The 16,430-nt window shown below is 51.9% G+C and overlaps 1 protein-coding gene across 2 annotated transcripts in view; it reads left to right on the top strand.

Moving 5' to 3' along the window:
- The window catches only part of BSN (bassoon presynaptic cytomatrix protein), a 95,768-nt gene that overhangs the window by 45,572 nt on the left and 33,766 nt on the right, over positions 1-16,430 (top strand). For both annotated transcript variants that reach the window (XM_058726905.1, XM_058726906.1), the window contains exon 2: positions 9,083-9,491. In XM_058726905.1, the coding sequence (XP_058582888.1) occupies positions 9,083-9,491 (409 nt within the window). The remainder of the gene's footprint in view (positions 1-9,082; positions 9,492-16,430) is intronic.

The raw sequence follows: 16,430 nt of genomic DNA, 5'->3' as shown, positions 1-16,430 counted from the left end.
CTCATGCTGGCAGCTCCCCTGGCCCATGCTGGATGGCAGCAGCTTGCACTCCTACTGGTCCCTCTCGTCACCCTCTCTGCCATCCTGACCCACCTGGCGAATCATCCCAAACTCTCCCTCAGCAGCAGCAAAGCAGTCACAGCTCACTGCCTTAAACATGTTCTCTGCTGGCCCAGATGGACTGGCCTGGCACCAGCTGAAGCTTGTTGTTTGGTCCCAGGAAGAGTTCCAACTGCTAGATGTTCCTAAGTGGAAACGATGAGTGGAGGTGGTGGGGATCTTCACATGGGTTTGTCTGCTCAGGGGTGTGAGTACATGTATGCCCAAGTGCACAAGTATATACTTGCTGCGGGGGCTGTCACCAGGATGGCAAGGTGCTTTGTCCTCACTTGTAGGAGAGGAGCTAATTCTCTGGGGTCTCTTGGGTCTTGGAACCTTACCTTCATAGTGGGGCAGGAGTTTCAAGGGGCTGGAAGTTAGGAGGGGAGGATGTTGGCCTCTTGGGGAGCTCTGCGTGTAGCATGACACCCTACCACCACCACCCAGGAACCCTGTGGGTGGTACCTTCCCTCCCCAGCCAGCAGGGCATCCCCTGGCTTCAAGAGAGCAACTCAGAGGCTCTGAGCCTGTGGTCTACGTTTCCTGTCCCATGAAAGGCTCTGAGTGCTGTAGCTGAGTGTTATGGAGACCCTCACCTCTGTGCTGTTTGTCTCAGCAGAGCAAATTCTTTTTGGTTGATAGGTGATCAGGAAGGGGCCTTCCTGACACTGACCTAAGTCCACCTTCAGTGGGGCAGGTCTGGGGGCAGGAGAGAATCTGGTCTGGGCCACAAACAGACTCCTTTTAAGATTGGGAGATTAAGAATTTCCTTAGCAGGGGGGGCGCCTGGGTGGCTCAGTCGGTTCAGTGTCCAAGTCTTGATTTCGTCTCAGGTCGTGATCCCAGGGTCGTGGGATCGAGCCCCATGTCGGGTTCTGTGCTGAGTATGGAGCCAGCTTGGTATTCTATCTCTCTCCCTCTGCCCCTCTCCCCCACTTGTGCTCTCTCTCTCTCTGAAATAAAAAAAAAAAAAAATTAAAAATAAAAGAATTTCCTCAGCAGAGCCTCCAAACTGGGGCACACGTGCCAAGAAGGGGAGGGAGATGAGGCAGCCAACTAAAGCTGTGAAAACATTTATATCCTATCTCATCCTTTCAAACTTTTCCATTTGGGGAGGTGTGTTTTATCAGTAATATATGTGTACGTAATTGGTGGATAAGTATTCATATGTTGGGGGTATGCAAACATACTTTATTGATAGGGATGCATGATCAGAAAGGCAGAAGGCCACTGGCCTGGAAACTGGGTAGGTCAAGAAGTTTTTTTGTGTGTGGAAACTGGAATGTTTTTTCTAAAGTCAAACTTTCTGTGTCCTCCCATCCATTCGTGAGAGAATTGCTCCAGGACCCACGACCTGATCATGCTTCCCAAGATTCTGCAACCCTGAGGCGCCTAGCTGGCTCAGTCAGCAGTGCATACAACTCTTGATCTGGGTCGGGGTTGTGAGTTCAAACCCCACGTTGGGTGTGGAGATTACTAAAAAAAAAAAAAAAAACCACACAGAAAAACCCAAACCAAGATTCTGCAACCCTTGCTTCTCTGCCTGAATCCACAGGCGCCAGTGGGTGGCCCAGTGGCCCTTCCTGGCATGGGCCTGAAAGGAGAGGATCCTCCCACAGCATCTGCCCAGTCATAATTGCCTATTACAGAAAGGTCAGCCATGAATTTATCAAAACCTTGTTTGAAGCTGTGGGACCTCTTCCGGCTGCTCTGACTTAAGAAAAACAGTTTCCCTAAGTTCAATCCCCTCCTGGTGAACAAAGACAGTCATTTATTGGTGTGAAGTATTTCTTTTTTAAATATTCAACTGGAGGCGGTGGGGGGCATGCTCTAGAATGCTGCCATGTGGAACCCAGCCTGGTTTTCCCTCTGGAGCCCGCACTGTCTCCCTGCCTCCCTGCTTCTCCTTCTGTTAGTCTGCTTCAGCCTGAGCAGGTCCTCTCTGAGCACAGCTGCCGCAGTGGCTCTAGGCTCCTCCCCACTGTGGACCTGGGCAGCCACATCTCTCCCTGGTGGCCCTGACCTTATGGATGTACCTGGTGGCTGGGGCATCTTTGGTCGGTGGAGCTTGTTGGCTTCATGCCTTTCCTGGGATATCTGACAGTGGCGAGCCCAGGTCTGACCAGCACAGTCTGGATCATTTCTCCCAGTGGTGGTCATGGTATGGGACAGGAGGCTACTGGGGTACTGAGGAGTGCCAAGGGGGATGCCAACTGAATTGGCTCTGTGCCCCTCCCCAACAGCACCCATGTGGCCAGGGGGGTGGTCCTTCCAGCCCTGCTAAACAGCTTCAAGACTTGTTTCTGATCAGTCAATAGCCTTTAGTGCTGAAAGGGAGGAAAGCTGGTAGAAATCCAGCTATTTTTACCCCCTCTACCTTTCTTGGCTATCTTTTAAAAATATGTATCCCTGGATAAGCCATTTTTAGTCTTCCCTGCTTGGCTTCCAGCCACTCCTTCATATCTCTGCTCTCTCCCTCCTTCTCACCTACTTGTCCTCCTGTGTCTCCTCTGCTTTATGGTAGTGTCCTTCTTCCCTCCTTGCTCACCTGTGCTTATCCCAACCCTCACCAAGCAAGAGCGGTCCCTGGGGCTTTTGGGAGGACCATTGGCCTCATGGAGCCTCACTGCTGATGGTCCAGATCCATGAAACCAGATCTTCTGTGGGGCTGAACTGTGACCTACCTGTGGACGTTTCCCTCCCCCTTTCCTTCCTCTCTCCCTTCTCTACCCAGTGGAGACCTTTATTAAGGAGGGCCGCCTGAAGAGGCCCAGGGCTACCCCAGCCATCCTGGTCTCTATGAGACTTGCATCCAGGGATGTGTCACAGATGGAGCTCCTGCATCTCCTGCAAGAGACGGGTGGGTCCTGTGTTGAGCAGGATGGGGAGCCAGCCCTTCTCAGGTCGGTCTGGGTGGGAGAGGGCCTGGGCAGTCACAGGTGCGGCCCTCATTGGTGTAGACTTTTCTTCTGTGGCTTCTCCAGTGTTGCAGCCTTCAGGCACAGAGATTCTTCACAGCAGGTTGTTGAATGCTCCTCCTCTGGGAGCTTCTCAAACCCTGGGAGGAGGTTGTGTCTTTTTGTTCTTTCTCTGACTTCTCCATTTCTGGCATCTCTTCTGCTCCCATAAACATTGGTGCTCCCCACAAATCTTTCCTAGACCACTGCTCCCGTGTGATCTCTGAGGCTTGCCTATGAATTGAACCCTTAACTCTCCCCAATAGAAATATCTAGACTTCTCTGAATTGAATCCAAGCCCCGACCCATCTCCTGATACCTCTTGTACCTACCTCCCCACCTCAACAAAACCAGATCCAACCTCATGATTTTGCCATTTTATTCCCCATTCTCTGCTCACCGACTGGCTTCTGTCCCTGGACCCCCAGTCTCAATCAAAAGGACCATTCCTCCTCAGACCTCAAGCCAGAATACCTCTGCTGAAACTTCCCTCCCTCTCACCCCATGGACTATCTCTTGGGCTGTTGCCGATTTTTCACTGTTTCCCTGCCTCTAGTGTCTCCTTGACACACAGCCAGAGCACTCTCTTGTTTGAAAACCTTAGAGGCCCTATTATTCCCCTGGCCTTTCCCTTTTTAGCTCTAAGCTTGCCCATAGTTCTGGAAGTTCAGACCACAGGATTGCTGGGAGCTGTTCTAGGTGCTGGGGATAGCACTGGCTTAAACCTGCCGTGCCTGCCCCCCACAGCCACCCAGCCTGAGCATGCTCTGTCATGTCTCTGAGCCTTTTCATGTGCTCTCACCTCTGCCTCCCTTGCCCTTTCACCTCAAGGAGAAGCCTCATCAGACTTCTGTCCCTTCCCTGGACCGTGTGGAGGCATGTCGTGCGGTGATTTGTTTGCACATCTGTCTCCCCTCTAGACTGTAGGCTCCCAGAGGACTGGATCCCTGTCTGATTCACTTTTTTAAAAATGTATTTCAATTAAATATTGAATAGGTATTTCTAAAGAATGTAAGAGTACTTATAAAATATGTATAAGATGTAAAGGATACAATACAATACAATGACCACCTGTAGACCCACCTTCCATTGTCAGAGACATAGTTTGTTCATACCGTCAATACCTATCACGGGGCCTGGAACTATTCCAGGGGTCAGCAGGTGTTTGTGAATGACTACATGCCTGAATGAATGAATGAATGAATGTTAGTTTTCTCTGTGAGTTTCTCAGCGCTGCTGGGCAAACTCCATGTGAAGTGGTCCCAACTGAATCGTGTTGCTGCCTGAGGTCAGTCCCACCCTGTGAGCTCGCTGAACCGCTTACACATCTTTCCATTTACTTTGCATATGTTTATTGAGGGCTTGCTCAGTACCCAGAGTGGTGGGGGGACTGGGCTGCAGTGGGGAGCAAAACGTCAGAGACCTTCTCCTAGGGAGCTTCCACCCTAACCAGCTCTTCAGAAGAGAAAAAAATAATCCAAAGAGCCCAAAGTGCAGTGCTGCCTACCTGTCCACAGCCTCACTGCGCTCCCGAGAGTGACAATGTGCGACAGTGGTTAAGGACAGGGACTGCAGGCCTTGATACAAGTCATGATGGCTTTGCAAGTTATATAACTCCTATGTGTAGCAGTTTCCTTGTCTGTAAAATGGGCAAAATGGGTCCTGTCCTGTGGATTTGCTATGAGGCATAAAGGAGTTAATATGTGATAGGTGCCTGGCACACAGTGGGGCTCACAGTAAGGCTCAGTTGGCATCACCACCACCATGGTGAGCAGAGTATTCTGTATGGTGGGACTGGGGGTGCAGCCAATAACCAGAGAGGACTCCACTATCATTTCTGCAGCTCTCTCCAGCATGAGCTCAGATCCAGGGAAGGGCTGAGTGCCATGCTAGTCACGTGCCATGCCTTGTTTCCTCAGCTCTAACACACTTTTGGGCCACGTTTGCTTTTCTGAGTCATGATGTGCCTACAGCCAATCTATTCTGGAAACACCAGTTGTGTGTCCAGTGTGTGCTAGGCACTGTGCTGGGCTCCGGGATGCAGCTATGGAGGTAGCACACAGAGGCCCTGCCCATAGAGCTGACGGTCTAATGCGGGGATCACAGAGGATACACAAAAGCAATACATATGATGAGTTAGAAGGTACTCAATGCCATGGAGAACAAAGAGGCAGGAGGGACAGAAGCTACATTTTATTTTTTTTAAGTTTATTTATTTATTTTTTAGCAATCTGTACACCCAACGTGGGGCTCGAACTCATGCCCAGAGAGCAAAAGTCACATGCTCTTCCAACTAGCCAGGTGTCCCAGAAGCTTCATTTTAAATAGATCAGGGAGAGTGTCCCTGAAAGGATGCCACCAGCATAAAGACTTGAGGGAGTGCAAATGCCTGCAGATGTGGATGCCCAGAGGAGAGTGGCCTGGCCTAAGGGAAGTAGAAGGAGGGAGGGAAAGAATAGTAGGGGATGGGGCCAGGGGGAAAGGGGCTGTATCTCGTGGGCTTGCAGGGGCCATTGTAAAGCCTTTGGATTTTCTTCTGGGAAGGAAAAGAAGTGTTGGAGGGTTTAGACAGAGGAGGGAAGTGGCTAATTTATGTATGTAGAGGAGTATCCTGGCTGCCATGCAGAGAAGACCACAGAGGGGTGAGTGAAAGCAGCCTGGCTTGTGCAGAACTGAAAAAAAGAGGGGACGGTGGGGAGAGAGGAGGCAGTGGGAGTTGCCAGACTCTGAAGCCAACAAGATTTACTGATGATTGACGTGGATGGGAGAAGAAGGGGTCAGAGATGGCGCCAATGGGAGGCTGGGAAACGCACATATAGGGGAAGATAAGAGCTCAGCTTGGACGCTTCAGGTTTGGGATGCCTATGCATATGACATCTCAGTCAAGATGCAGAGTCTGCAGTTAGACCAGTGACAGGTTCAGGGAAGAGGACTGGGCCAGAGACAGTTTAAACAGGGAGAGAGTTTAAACAGGTGTGGCCAGGAGGGAGGAGGAAACCTGGGAGAAGGAGGTGTTCCAGAAGGCAAGTGGAAAACTTATCTCAGGAAGGAGGGAGCACTCAGCAGTATCCTGTGGTGCTGCTGAAGTGAGATGAGAGATTGAGAAGGGATTGTTGGATTGATAATGTGGAGGCCGTTGGTGACTGTGACCATAGCGGTTTCTGTAGAAGGGTGTGCAAAAGCCAGGTTGGACTGGGTTGAGAGGAAGGAAGGGGAGGAGCAGAGAAATGGGGCAGTAGCTAAAGGGGAAAGTGGGTCAAAGTTATTTAATTAATTAACTAATTAATTAATTTTGCGGATGGGAGAAGCATGTTTGCATGGTTATTGAAATCATCCAATAGAGAGGGGAAATGGTTGATGAAGGAGAGGAGGTGGTTTGTGAAGGTAAGAAGTGGGATTTGGGAACAGGAGACTGGCAAATATTGGGGGACAGACGTCGAGCGGCTGTGGATGTGCAAATTCTCCTCTAGTAGCTCCCACTTTCTTGGTGAGATGGCATGCAGGTTGTCAGTGACAGTAAAGAGAGGAAGAGACATACTGGAGGCTTGAAGATCATGGAGAAGGGGTGAGGAATCATCCAGGAGGATGGAAAAGAGAAGGGATCGCGGACAAGCAGCTCGATCGCCAGGTGTCTCCTACAGCCACCGTGTTGGTGTGTGCACACACATCAGGCCCAGGTGCAGGGAGCCCTTGCAGGACAGACTTTGCTGGGCCACAGAAGGCATTGTTTGCTTAGTCATTGTCACTCTGGCTGAGCTGAAAGTTAACTTGAATCTGGATCTCTGTCACACAAATTTTGTCCCCAGAAAGACTACATGGCGATACAACATTGAATTAAAATGCAACTGTGTACACAGAAGATTGCCTGTCACAGACCAGGCAACTCACAGACAGTAGAGATGGCTACATTCCTCAGAAAAAAACTTCAGACCTTACACAGCCTGGGAAAGGGACTGCAGCCCCTCCCTCCACATGGTATAAAGGGCTCTCAGTAGCTTCTGATTAGCTTTCAGGGGCTCCTTTTGTTTTTTGTTTTTTGTTTTTCCCCTTTTAATTTTAATTCCAGTATAGTTAACATACAGTCAGGTGCTGCTTTTAAATTCCAGCCCCAAATCATTCAAATAAAAAATGAAATTATAAATTAACCAAGTGGGAATCTTTCTTTACCATGCCTAGAAATTAGTCTGCTGGAAGGCCGTGGAGCCTAGGTTCCAAGTGTGGCCCAGAGGTGCTGCGGCCACTACATACTGGGCCTCACAGCTGGTGGCAAGATGGCCCAGGGAGGCTAGACTCTCAGGTTCTGGAGATCCTATTGAAGACGAAAGTGGCAGGTCCGTGAGATGGGATGGATGGGTGGGTATATGCTGTTGTTGGTTGATGAAAGAAATGTTTGATAGACATGTAATAGTGTTTCTTTTTTCTGGAAGAGTCTTTATTAGACCGAAGGTGTGGCTCTCCCCCCACTGTTCCTCAGAAGGGAGGAAGAATTGCAGACAGTCTTGGAGGAGGCCTCCCCAGGTGGGCTCCTCGCCCCCTGCCCCACCCCCACCCCTGTCTGAAATGGCTTGTTTTAAGACATCCTACCAGTTGGCCCCTGAATCTTTTTTGCAAGCAGATGGCTTTCATCTAGGGGCAGCAAACTCAGAATCCCCTCCTGTCAGTCAGTCAGACCCTAGGAGGACACAGGGCACTAGGGCAGATGGCGCCAGGGTGGCCTCCCTGCAGGCAGCTGTGGTCCAGCCTCCACAGTGGCGCTCAGCCAGTCTGTCCTGTCTCCTGGGTGCCAGTATCCACCCAGATGAATACACACTGGAACAAGGATAGAATTTCAGGGAAGCCATATAAAACATTGCCTTTGGCTTTTTGTGCTCAGCTTCTTTCAAATTGGAAAAGGAAAATGGGGAAAAGGAAAATAAGGAAATTGAGTTTAGCTTAACTTTCTACCTTACTGAACTACTCAACTCTGCAGGCTTCCCTGCAGCTGCGCCAGGTCAGAATGGAGATGGGGGTCAGGTGCATTGGACTTCTTCTCAGTGGTTCCTCAAGGGCTGGATCCTAGGACCGCAACCCCACCCAGCCTTGTACTAGCGGAAGAGTAACACTTCACCCATCTCGATGGACTTGGTCTAGCATCAGGCCTGCTGGTGAGCTGCCAGAAAGTAGGTTCCTTTGTCACTGCTGGAGATGGCATTAACTAGGTAGGCATTGGGATGCCTCCCCCACCCATCTCCAACTGTCTGGGGTCAGCCTTTGAAGGGAACAAACCAGAACAGACCTGCCAGGGCAATAGCTCTGAACTTGTGCTGTATGTTGGGATCACCTGGGGAGGGAAAAATACTAATACCAGGGTCCTGCCCCCACAGATTCTTTTTTATTTATCTTTTATTTTTGAGAGACAGAGAAAGACAAAGTGTGAGCGGGGGAGAGGCAGAGCGAGAGGGAGACACAGAATCCAAAGCAAGCTCCAGGCTCTGAGCTGTCAGCACAGAGCTGATGCAGGGCTCGAACCCACAAACTGCGAGATCATGACCTGAGCCGAAATTGGATGCTCAACCCAGCACCTTAGGTGCCCCTGCCCCCACAGATTCTGATGTAATTTGTCTGGGGTATAATCTGAGAATCAGAAATTTAAAAATAACTCCAGGTGTTTCTAACGTATAGATTTAGAGCCTTGGTTCTTAAAGTGTGGTCTGCAGACCACAGTATAGGTATCACCTTAGAGATTCTTAAAAATGCAAACCTCACACTAGACTTGCTGAATCTGAATCTGTACTTCATCAGGATGTAGGAGGGGAACTCAAGATTCTACCACATGACCTGGTGCTGAGGGTTCAAATGGGAGACGCTTGTCAGCGCTCAGCACGGGACACAATCAGCACTCAGCAAATGGTAGCTGTGATGATGCCACTGGGCAGGAAGAGGAGAGCGGAATGGGGCTCGGCAGGGTCACCGAGCTTGATAGAGCCCCCTGCAGGCTGCTTCTCTGAGAAGTGTCTCTAACATAGTGATTTTCAATGTCATTTCAGCGTTTCCAGGAGACTGGACCCCAAGGAGCCCCCGGGTAGCCAGAGAGCAGCTTCCCCAACCCCGAAGCAGGCTTCTGCTACTGCTCCCGGCCGCGAGAGCCCCCGGGAGACGAGGGCACAGGGCCCAGCAGGCCAGGAGGCTGATGGCCCGCGCAGGACACTGCAGGTAGACAGCAGGACGCAGAGATCAGGGCGGTCGCCCTCTGTGTCACCGGACAGAGGCAGCACCCCCACATCACCCTACTCCGTCCCCCAGATCGCCCCCCTTCCCAGCAGCACGCTGTGTCCCATATGTAAGACCTCGGACCTCACGTCGACCCCCAGCCAGCCAAACTTCAACACCTGCACCCAGTGTCACAACAAGGTCTGCAACCAGTGTGGGTTCAACCCCAACCCTCACCTCACCCAGGTAACCACTTTCTGCGCCGGCTTCCCCCACCTACCTTCCCATGCCTCCCTCGGTTCCCTTCCCCTCTTTAACCAACTCTCTTTTCCTGGTTGTTTCCCTGAGCCACCAGCATTTGTGTCTTCCTGGCTCAAGATGTGGTAGCAGAGAACAGGCCTGGCCGCAGATCTCCTGAGGGATTCCTGCACCTCCTGAAAGCTTGGGCAGAGTCCCAGAGTAGAAGATGCTTTTGTAGCTGGTGTGAGTTTGACCCAGAAAAATGGCCTTAGAGAGGGCCAAAGACAGGCTTCTGGGCAACTTTTCTCAATGGATACTCATTTGGAGAGGGCTATAAATAGCCACAGGCTGGAGGGGAGGCAGATTTCCCTGGCTCTAGGCCAGCCTCCTTCCCTGACAGTGGGCACTGGAGGGGGATGCTGGTGAGGGAAGCAAGGTTTTAGGGGAGGCAGGAAACAGCCTTCCAGTTGAGCTCTGGGAAGCTTCTCCTCTGGACTTTCATTCCAGTTAGCTGGGCCTGAGGTGGCAGAAAAGCTAGCCATCCCCAGAGAAACAACCTCAGGGTAGAGACCCAGGCTGGGAGCCAAGCATTCATAATGGGTGATGGTGTCCTACACTCACTGAGCAGTCACTGAAGGGCCATTTCCATGAGATTGGCCTCCTTTGTGCCCTGGGTCCACAGCCCCATCCTGGCTTTGTTCAGGATGCTTTGAGTTGCTGTGGGATGCTCAGCCAAAACCCTGAAGGCTCTTTTTGGGGACCTGGAGGCTGGGTGCCCCAGTGTACTAGTGCAACTGGGGCCATGCCTCTGAAATGAACTGAGTGGGCTTGTCAGCTTCCTCCCTCTCCTCTGGGGTAACCCATAGAAGTCTCTAGTTCCTCCTCCAGGGCTCTGCCCTTGGGCAGGATGGAGCATGGTCGGGCTATAGGCACAGGCATGGACGCCTCTGGGATTATCAGCAGCAGGAGCCATTTGGACCTCGTGGGTGGGGGAGATGAGTGAGAATAATTGTTCACAGGTCGGGGTCTATTTGTGACATGAGGTGCTGTGGGTGTGGGATGTGTGGTTTGCGAGAGGTAAGTGTGAGATTCCAAGGAAGGAGCTGCCGTTGTGGGGAGATGACTCAGTACGTTTGGAGTTGCTCCTGGAGTGTGGGGGCTTCCTTGAGGAGGCGTGCACACTCGTGATTATTACATCTGTGATTAGAAACAGGCCCATCCCTGAGCTGATCAGTTAGGTAAGTGTTTGCTCTTCAGTACTTAGAACAGTGTGATCCACACCAAAGAAACTCACCTGTGTGTTTGTGCCAGCACAAACCAGAAGCCAGAAGCCCTGGCCCCCCAGGAGTAAAGTTTGACAGGCAGGGGTGAGACGCTGCGATGGCCCCTGTGTGGTGTTGCCCCTCTGGGTTTTAGCCTCCCTGAGATGCTCACTTGAGCTATAGGACCTGAAGGGCAGAGGTCAAGGGAGAGCCACATATGGGGCACTGGTTTCCTGGTGGGCACCCAGCCCTTGCCACACAACAGGCTCCCCCAAGCCCAGGACCTTGGGTGACGCGGGAAGGGAGCCAGCCTTTAATGTGCCAGGAAAAACAGCAGAGTGGGAGGACCTTGGCCACACTCGGTCCATCTGCCTCGTTGTGCCGGGAAGAAGCCGAGGCTCAGGGCCAGGAAGGAAGGGGCCTCAGACTTAACTGCAGATTCACAGTGTTTGGTGAAGAGCAGTCCTCTCAGCCAGGTGCTTCAAGCAAATCTGAGCCAGACAAATGCATTGGTTCTTTGCTGGGAGGCTTCTCAGGCCTTCAGCACGCTGAACGGCACCATGGAGCTCCAAGACAGAGCTGTAGCCAGCAGCCTTTCCCAGACTTGCTTTCTCAGAACATTAGGGGCCGCTGTTCCATGGCATCAGTTTGGGAAATGCTGACCTAGTTCATTCTCCAGGTTCTCGGAACCTGGTGGATGCCCTTTTCTGACAGGGTCTCCAAGCAGAACCTTTTCTTCTCCAGAGCTGGCTTTCAGTGGTGTTCCAGTCAAGGAGAAAGAGCCCTCAGCACATTTTCCTGAGAGGCTGGCAGAACGTAATTCTTGAGTCAGAGTGGTTGTCCATTGTCACTCTGCTGAAAGCAGATTCACCTTCCTGGTCCTTTTGCACAGAAAGAGAAAACCAGTTTGCAGGTTTTGTTCACGCACCTGCTGATCCGCCCTGGTCAGACCATACCTGTCCTGACACACCTCCTAACTTGATGTTTTGCCAGCCAAGAAGGCCGTTTCTGGGATTACCCTGGTGTCTGTGGGCTGGGCTCCTGCCTGGCCTGAGATGCTGGGCAGGGCCAGGGGCTGGTTCTGAAGTAGGGTGTGTCTAGGTGGCAGGACGGTCAGGCAAAGCTACCTTTCCCAGGACACCCAGGTCCAGGACTCTCTTCTCAGCAGGGGCCCTGCTACGGTGCAAGAAGAGGTGGTGCTGGTTCCAGCACCAGATGCACTGCAGACACTGGCCACTGGGGGGCATACTGGGGACCTTGTCTGCAGGGTGGGGCTGTGTGTCTGAAACTGCTTAGTGCAGTGATGCTGCGGTGGCGGTGGCGGGGCTGAGGAGGCCTGGGTCCCACATTCTGGCTTGAAGCTCACCGAAGCCTCATCAGGGCATGTCAACATGCTCCTCAGCTTCCTGCTGGCAGAAGGAGGGATATAGCAGTTCTAGAGAGGGACAAGGGCCACGCAAGTGACATGGAGGGTTCCATGGCCTTTCTAAGACTGCTAATGAAGCTTCCCTTGGATCTTTGGAAAGAAATGTGACCATGGAAAATGGACCATTTTCATGTGTGGCAGAGGTAGAAAATCACTGACTCGTACCTCAAGTTGCAGTGCAGATTAGGAGTGTGACAGTTGTTGTGCTAAACAACAGCACAGTGTTCACGCTGCTCGGTGAGTGAGGGCAGGTGAGCAGAAAGGAGGAAAAAGATGGCCATTGGAACTCCGTGAATTTGTCTTTCCATCTCATGGCATCAGTTAGAATCTTGTTACTTTAGCTGAGTCTTGCAGAAGCAGCAGGCCAGTTCTGGAGATGAGAATCACAAACGGGTAGAACGGTCAACCCCATTTGGCCAGAATAATGGCTCAGATCTGGAGCCACTACTGTTCTGGTTGGTGGGCCTGGTCTTCTGTCAGTCCCCAGGCTTCCGGGTGGGTGCTTACTGTTCTGCCCGGGCCCCGGTTCGTTAGCTCTCGAGGCTGTGATTCCTTTGAGAGAAGGATGCCTGCCCATGTACTTTGCTGGGCTTTGGAGGCCTGGAGCACATTGAGGCTGCATGGAAGTCAGGGAAGGAGCTCAGGGCACTCTCTGTTTATAGACAAGGAGACGAAGTCTTGGGAAGTCTTGGCTTATTCAGGGTCATTTTGGAGCAATAGACCTGGGGATCCAGAATCAGTGGCTAGGTCTCCAGTTTTCCCTCAGGGACTCTCAGCACCATTTTCCCTGTCCACAGTCCACTCTTCCTCCTCTTCCTGAGGAGAGTTCAGAACAAACAAGGCCATCTCAGCCACTCTTTGTGGTGAGGCCATTTTTTTCCGGAGTTTTGTGGTCCTGGAGCTCAGGGCAGGTGAATAATTTACCCTGTTTGAAATTGTGGCAAAAGACTGGGGGTTTCCTTGTGGGGTCTGAACATCTCTCACCACCCACAAGAGACCGTCCCTGTGAGGAGGAGCACTGATCAGGAGGCCAGAGGCATTAGGATGTAAGCCCATTCAGTACCAGTGATAGGGAAAAGACAGGAAGATTGTTCTCTTCTCTCCCTGGATGTGGGTCCTGAGAAAAGTACCTTAACTTCCCAAATGTCTGATTTCTCTAAAGGAGAGGCAGAGGGCCAGGGACCAGCCTCGGTGGCTTTGCTGATGCCTCATGCCAGCTCAGGCCTATTAGCCCACCTCTCTACTCTTCAATGACTTAATGTTCAGGCCTGCCACCCCTTTCTCCTGCAGGAGGGAGGCCCTTGTTGCACAAATCAGGCTCTATTCTGATAGGGGGGATGGGAGACAAGGCATGGTTGTGAGCCTGCTGGGTGGAATCTGGGAGGTGAGTTTTGGGTGGGCAGTGGGGGTGGGGGTGAGCTGCTAGAGAACACGAGTGATGGCCAGGGGCAGCCCAGCAGCACGTCCTGGCCCGGACTTCCTCCAGATGTGCATCTGGCCTCACCTGGGGAAGAGCGTCACAAGAGCACGTGCTGGTGCAGACGCAGGGCTGGCTGCATGCCTGTGCTTCCAGATCTGATTGGCAGAAGCATCCCAGAGCACCAGCTACAGTGCAGCCGCAGCCTGCCCCTGGGAGGCCCACCCTCTGCCCCAGTGGGGAGCCATAGAGCTGCTACCCCATCTCTAGCCTTCCAGGTTCAGACAGCTCATCTGAGCTCATCTGCCTCCCATCTCCCTTGCCCTAGTCGGAATTGCTCAGAAGCCCCTCTGAAAAACTACAGAAGAATGATCATGGTCTTTCTTTGCCTGTCCTAAGGTCTAGACTTTGCCGAGACCAACCCAACGGTGTTTAATCCACTGTGCACTGGCCTCCCCCCTAACCTGCTCCATCAGCACTTACCCATGGGCTAAGTAAGGGCTTAGGCACTTACCCATGGTGGGCGGTGTGGAGAAGGGAGGGAGATGAAGGAATGGCCATAAGCCTTTCCTCTACTGCCTGCATCCCACTCCTTTCCGGCAAGGGCCGGAGCACCAGATGGCCCGGGGGAGGTGCTGTGAGTGCCGCACCGGATCCCTCCGCTGCAGCCACCAGCCTTGCCCCCTTCCCTCTGCTCCTCCATGGCCACGCTGCCTCCTGGGCTGGTAGGGAATGAGGAGCAGGTGTTAGGAGGACATAGATCAGCAGTGGGCTGAGGAAAGGCAAAGTTGTCTCCCTCCTCCCTGGGCCTAGGAGGAGGTGGTGTCTGCACACATGCCCAGGCTTCCCTTCTCCACCGCTAAGCCAAATGGAAGTTGGTCTCCAGGGGGCAGGCCCTTTGGGAAACCTTTCTCCCACAGTACATCCAGTCCTTGAGCAGCTTGCCTTCCAGAAGCCAAACAGTCTTCAAGTCAATAGGGAAATACCTGCCAAGCTTCAGCCAGTCCTGGACAGCCAGCCCTGCTGCCAGTCCGTGCTCCCAGGAGGCAGGACTCTTGGCCTCCTTGCTGGGACCACTGCGGGGCAGAGGCCAGAGCCACTGGGTACATGCAGAAGAGACAGCTGTGTGGGAGTGGGAGCTGTTTCATAGCTGGAGCTGTCAGGCATGGCACTCCAACTTTTAGCTACAAAGGGGGCTGTACAGTTATCTAAGAATGAATGTGAAATTAATTCAGAGCAGAAACCTGAGATTTTATTCTCAAAACACCTGCTCCTATATGTGTGAGCAAAAGAAACAGAATGAGAAGAGAATTGAGTAAAAATTGAGAAAAAAAAGAGAAATAAATAAAGTGGGAACAGGGAGAAGGAACAGGGGGGAGAGACAGGAAAGGGAGGTGACAGAGAAAGCCAGAGGCAGGAAGAGGCAGGAGAGCTCAGTGAAGTAACCAGATGCTGGCTGGTCACCTTGGGCAGGTCTGCCTGTACCCACTGTCAGATGGTGGCCCTTTCCCTTCTTCCCATCCTTTCCTTCCCCTGCAAATACTTTTGAGCCCTTATGTTAAGCCAGGAACTGTCCTTGACACTGGAGAATCAGGCAGAGCTGAAGTATGTTGCTCAGCCCTGTGGAGCCCGCAAGCCAGAGGGAGAGGCGGCCCTTCTGCCAGTAACCACCCAAGCAAACACACAGTCATACCTGGGGGTAAGGTGTGCGGAGGACCAGGAGGGAGGCTGGGGTGTTTGATATGCTGCTGCACCAAGACTCTTGGGGGCTTCTACAAGGAGGAGACATTAGACTGGAGTTGGCCTAGGGACAGGTGGGGCCCAGGGAGGCCTGAGGGGAAGTGCGTGGGAACAAGCCAGGGCTGGGGTGGCTGGAGTGCCGTGAGCAGGCCCAAAGGGCAGGCAGATCCTGCTGGGGTCTCTAGATGGGCTTCCAAAGATTTTGAAAAGTGGCAGTGGGAAGGTCAGATGTGCATTTAAAAACACCTCTTTAGAAATAGATAACGGTGATGGTTGTACATTATAAATGTAATTAATGCCGTTGAATTGTACACTTAAAATGGTTAAATGGCCAGTTTTATGTTATATTTATTTTATCACAAAACTCTCAACAACAACACCCCACTCCTCTGACTGCTGGGTGGAGAAGAGCCCATGCCACCGGTGGGGCTGGATCCCCAGAGCAGGCTGGGGCTGGGGTGGTGGGAGTGAAGAACCTTGAAAGACTCCTGGTGGATTTCAGAAGCTAGACAGACAGATTTTGGAAATGTGTTGCACATGGGGGTTAGGGGATAGAGATGGAGAATTTTTCCATTTGGGCCACATCAGGTTGGAGGTGCCTGTGGGCATCTAAGTGGGGTTCAGTAGGCTGACAAATCTAAGACCCTGGCATGCAGCAGACAAGTCAGGGCCAGAGAACTTTGAAATTCACAGGCATATTGACATCAGTATACTTCCCACTAAACACTTCAGTAAGCATATCATTAACTTGAGTTTAGTATGGGGGGATGGGGTTAGGTAAAATGTACATGTATTGTAATGTTTAGAGCCCAAGTGTACCATTCAGTGAGCTTTGACAAAAGCATGCAGCTGTGTCAGCCAAACCCCTCTATCAAGGTAGACGTCCTCATCACCCTAGAAAGTCCCTTCAGGCCCCATTCCTGTCCATCCCCACCCTTCCTCCAGACACAACAGTTGTTCTGATTTTTATCCACCATAAACAAGTTTTGCCTATTCTAGAGCCCCGTATAAATGGAATTGCACAGAATGTGCTCTTTTTTGCTCTTTTACTCAGCACAGCGTTTTTTGAGGGCCATCTATGTGGCCAAGTCTTGAGAGGC

Source organism: Neofelis nebulosa, chromosome 4 (assembly GCF_028018385.1).
Source record: "Neofelis nebulosa isolate mNeoNeb1 chromosome 4, mNeoNeb1.pri, whole genome shotgun sequence".
Taxonomy (NCBI): Eukaryota; Metazoa; Chordata; class Mammalia; order Carnivora; family Felidae; genus Neofelis; species Neofelis nebulosa.
This window is presented reverse-complemented; position numbering and strand designations above follow the sequence as displayed.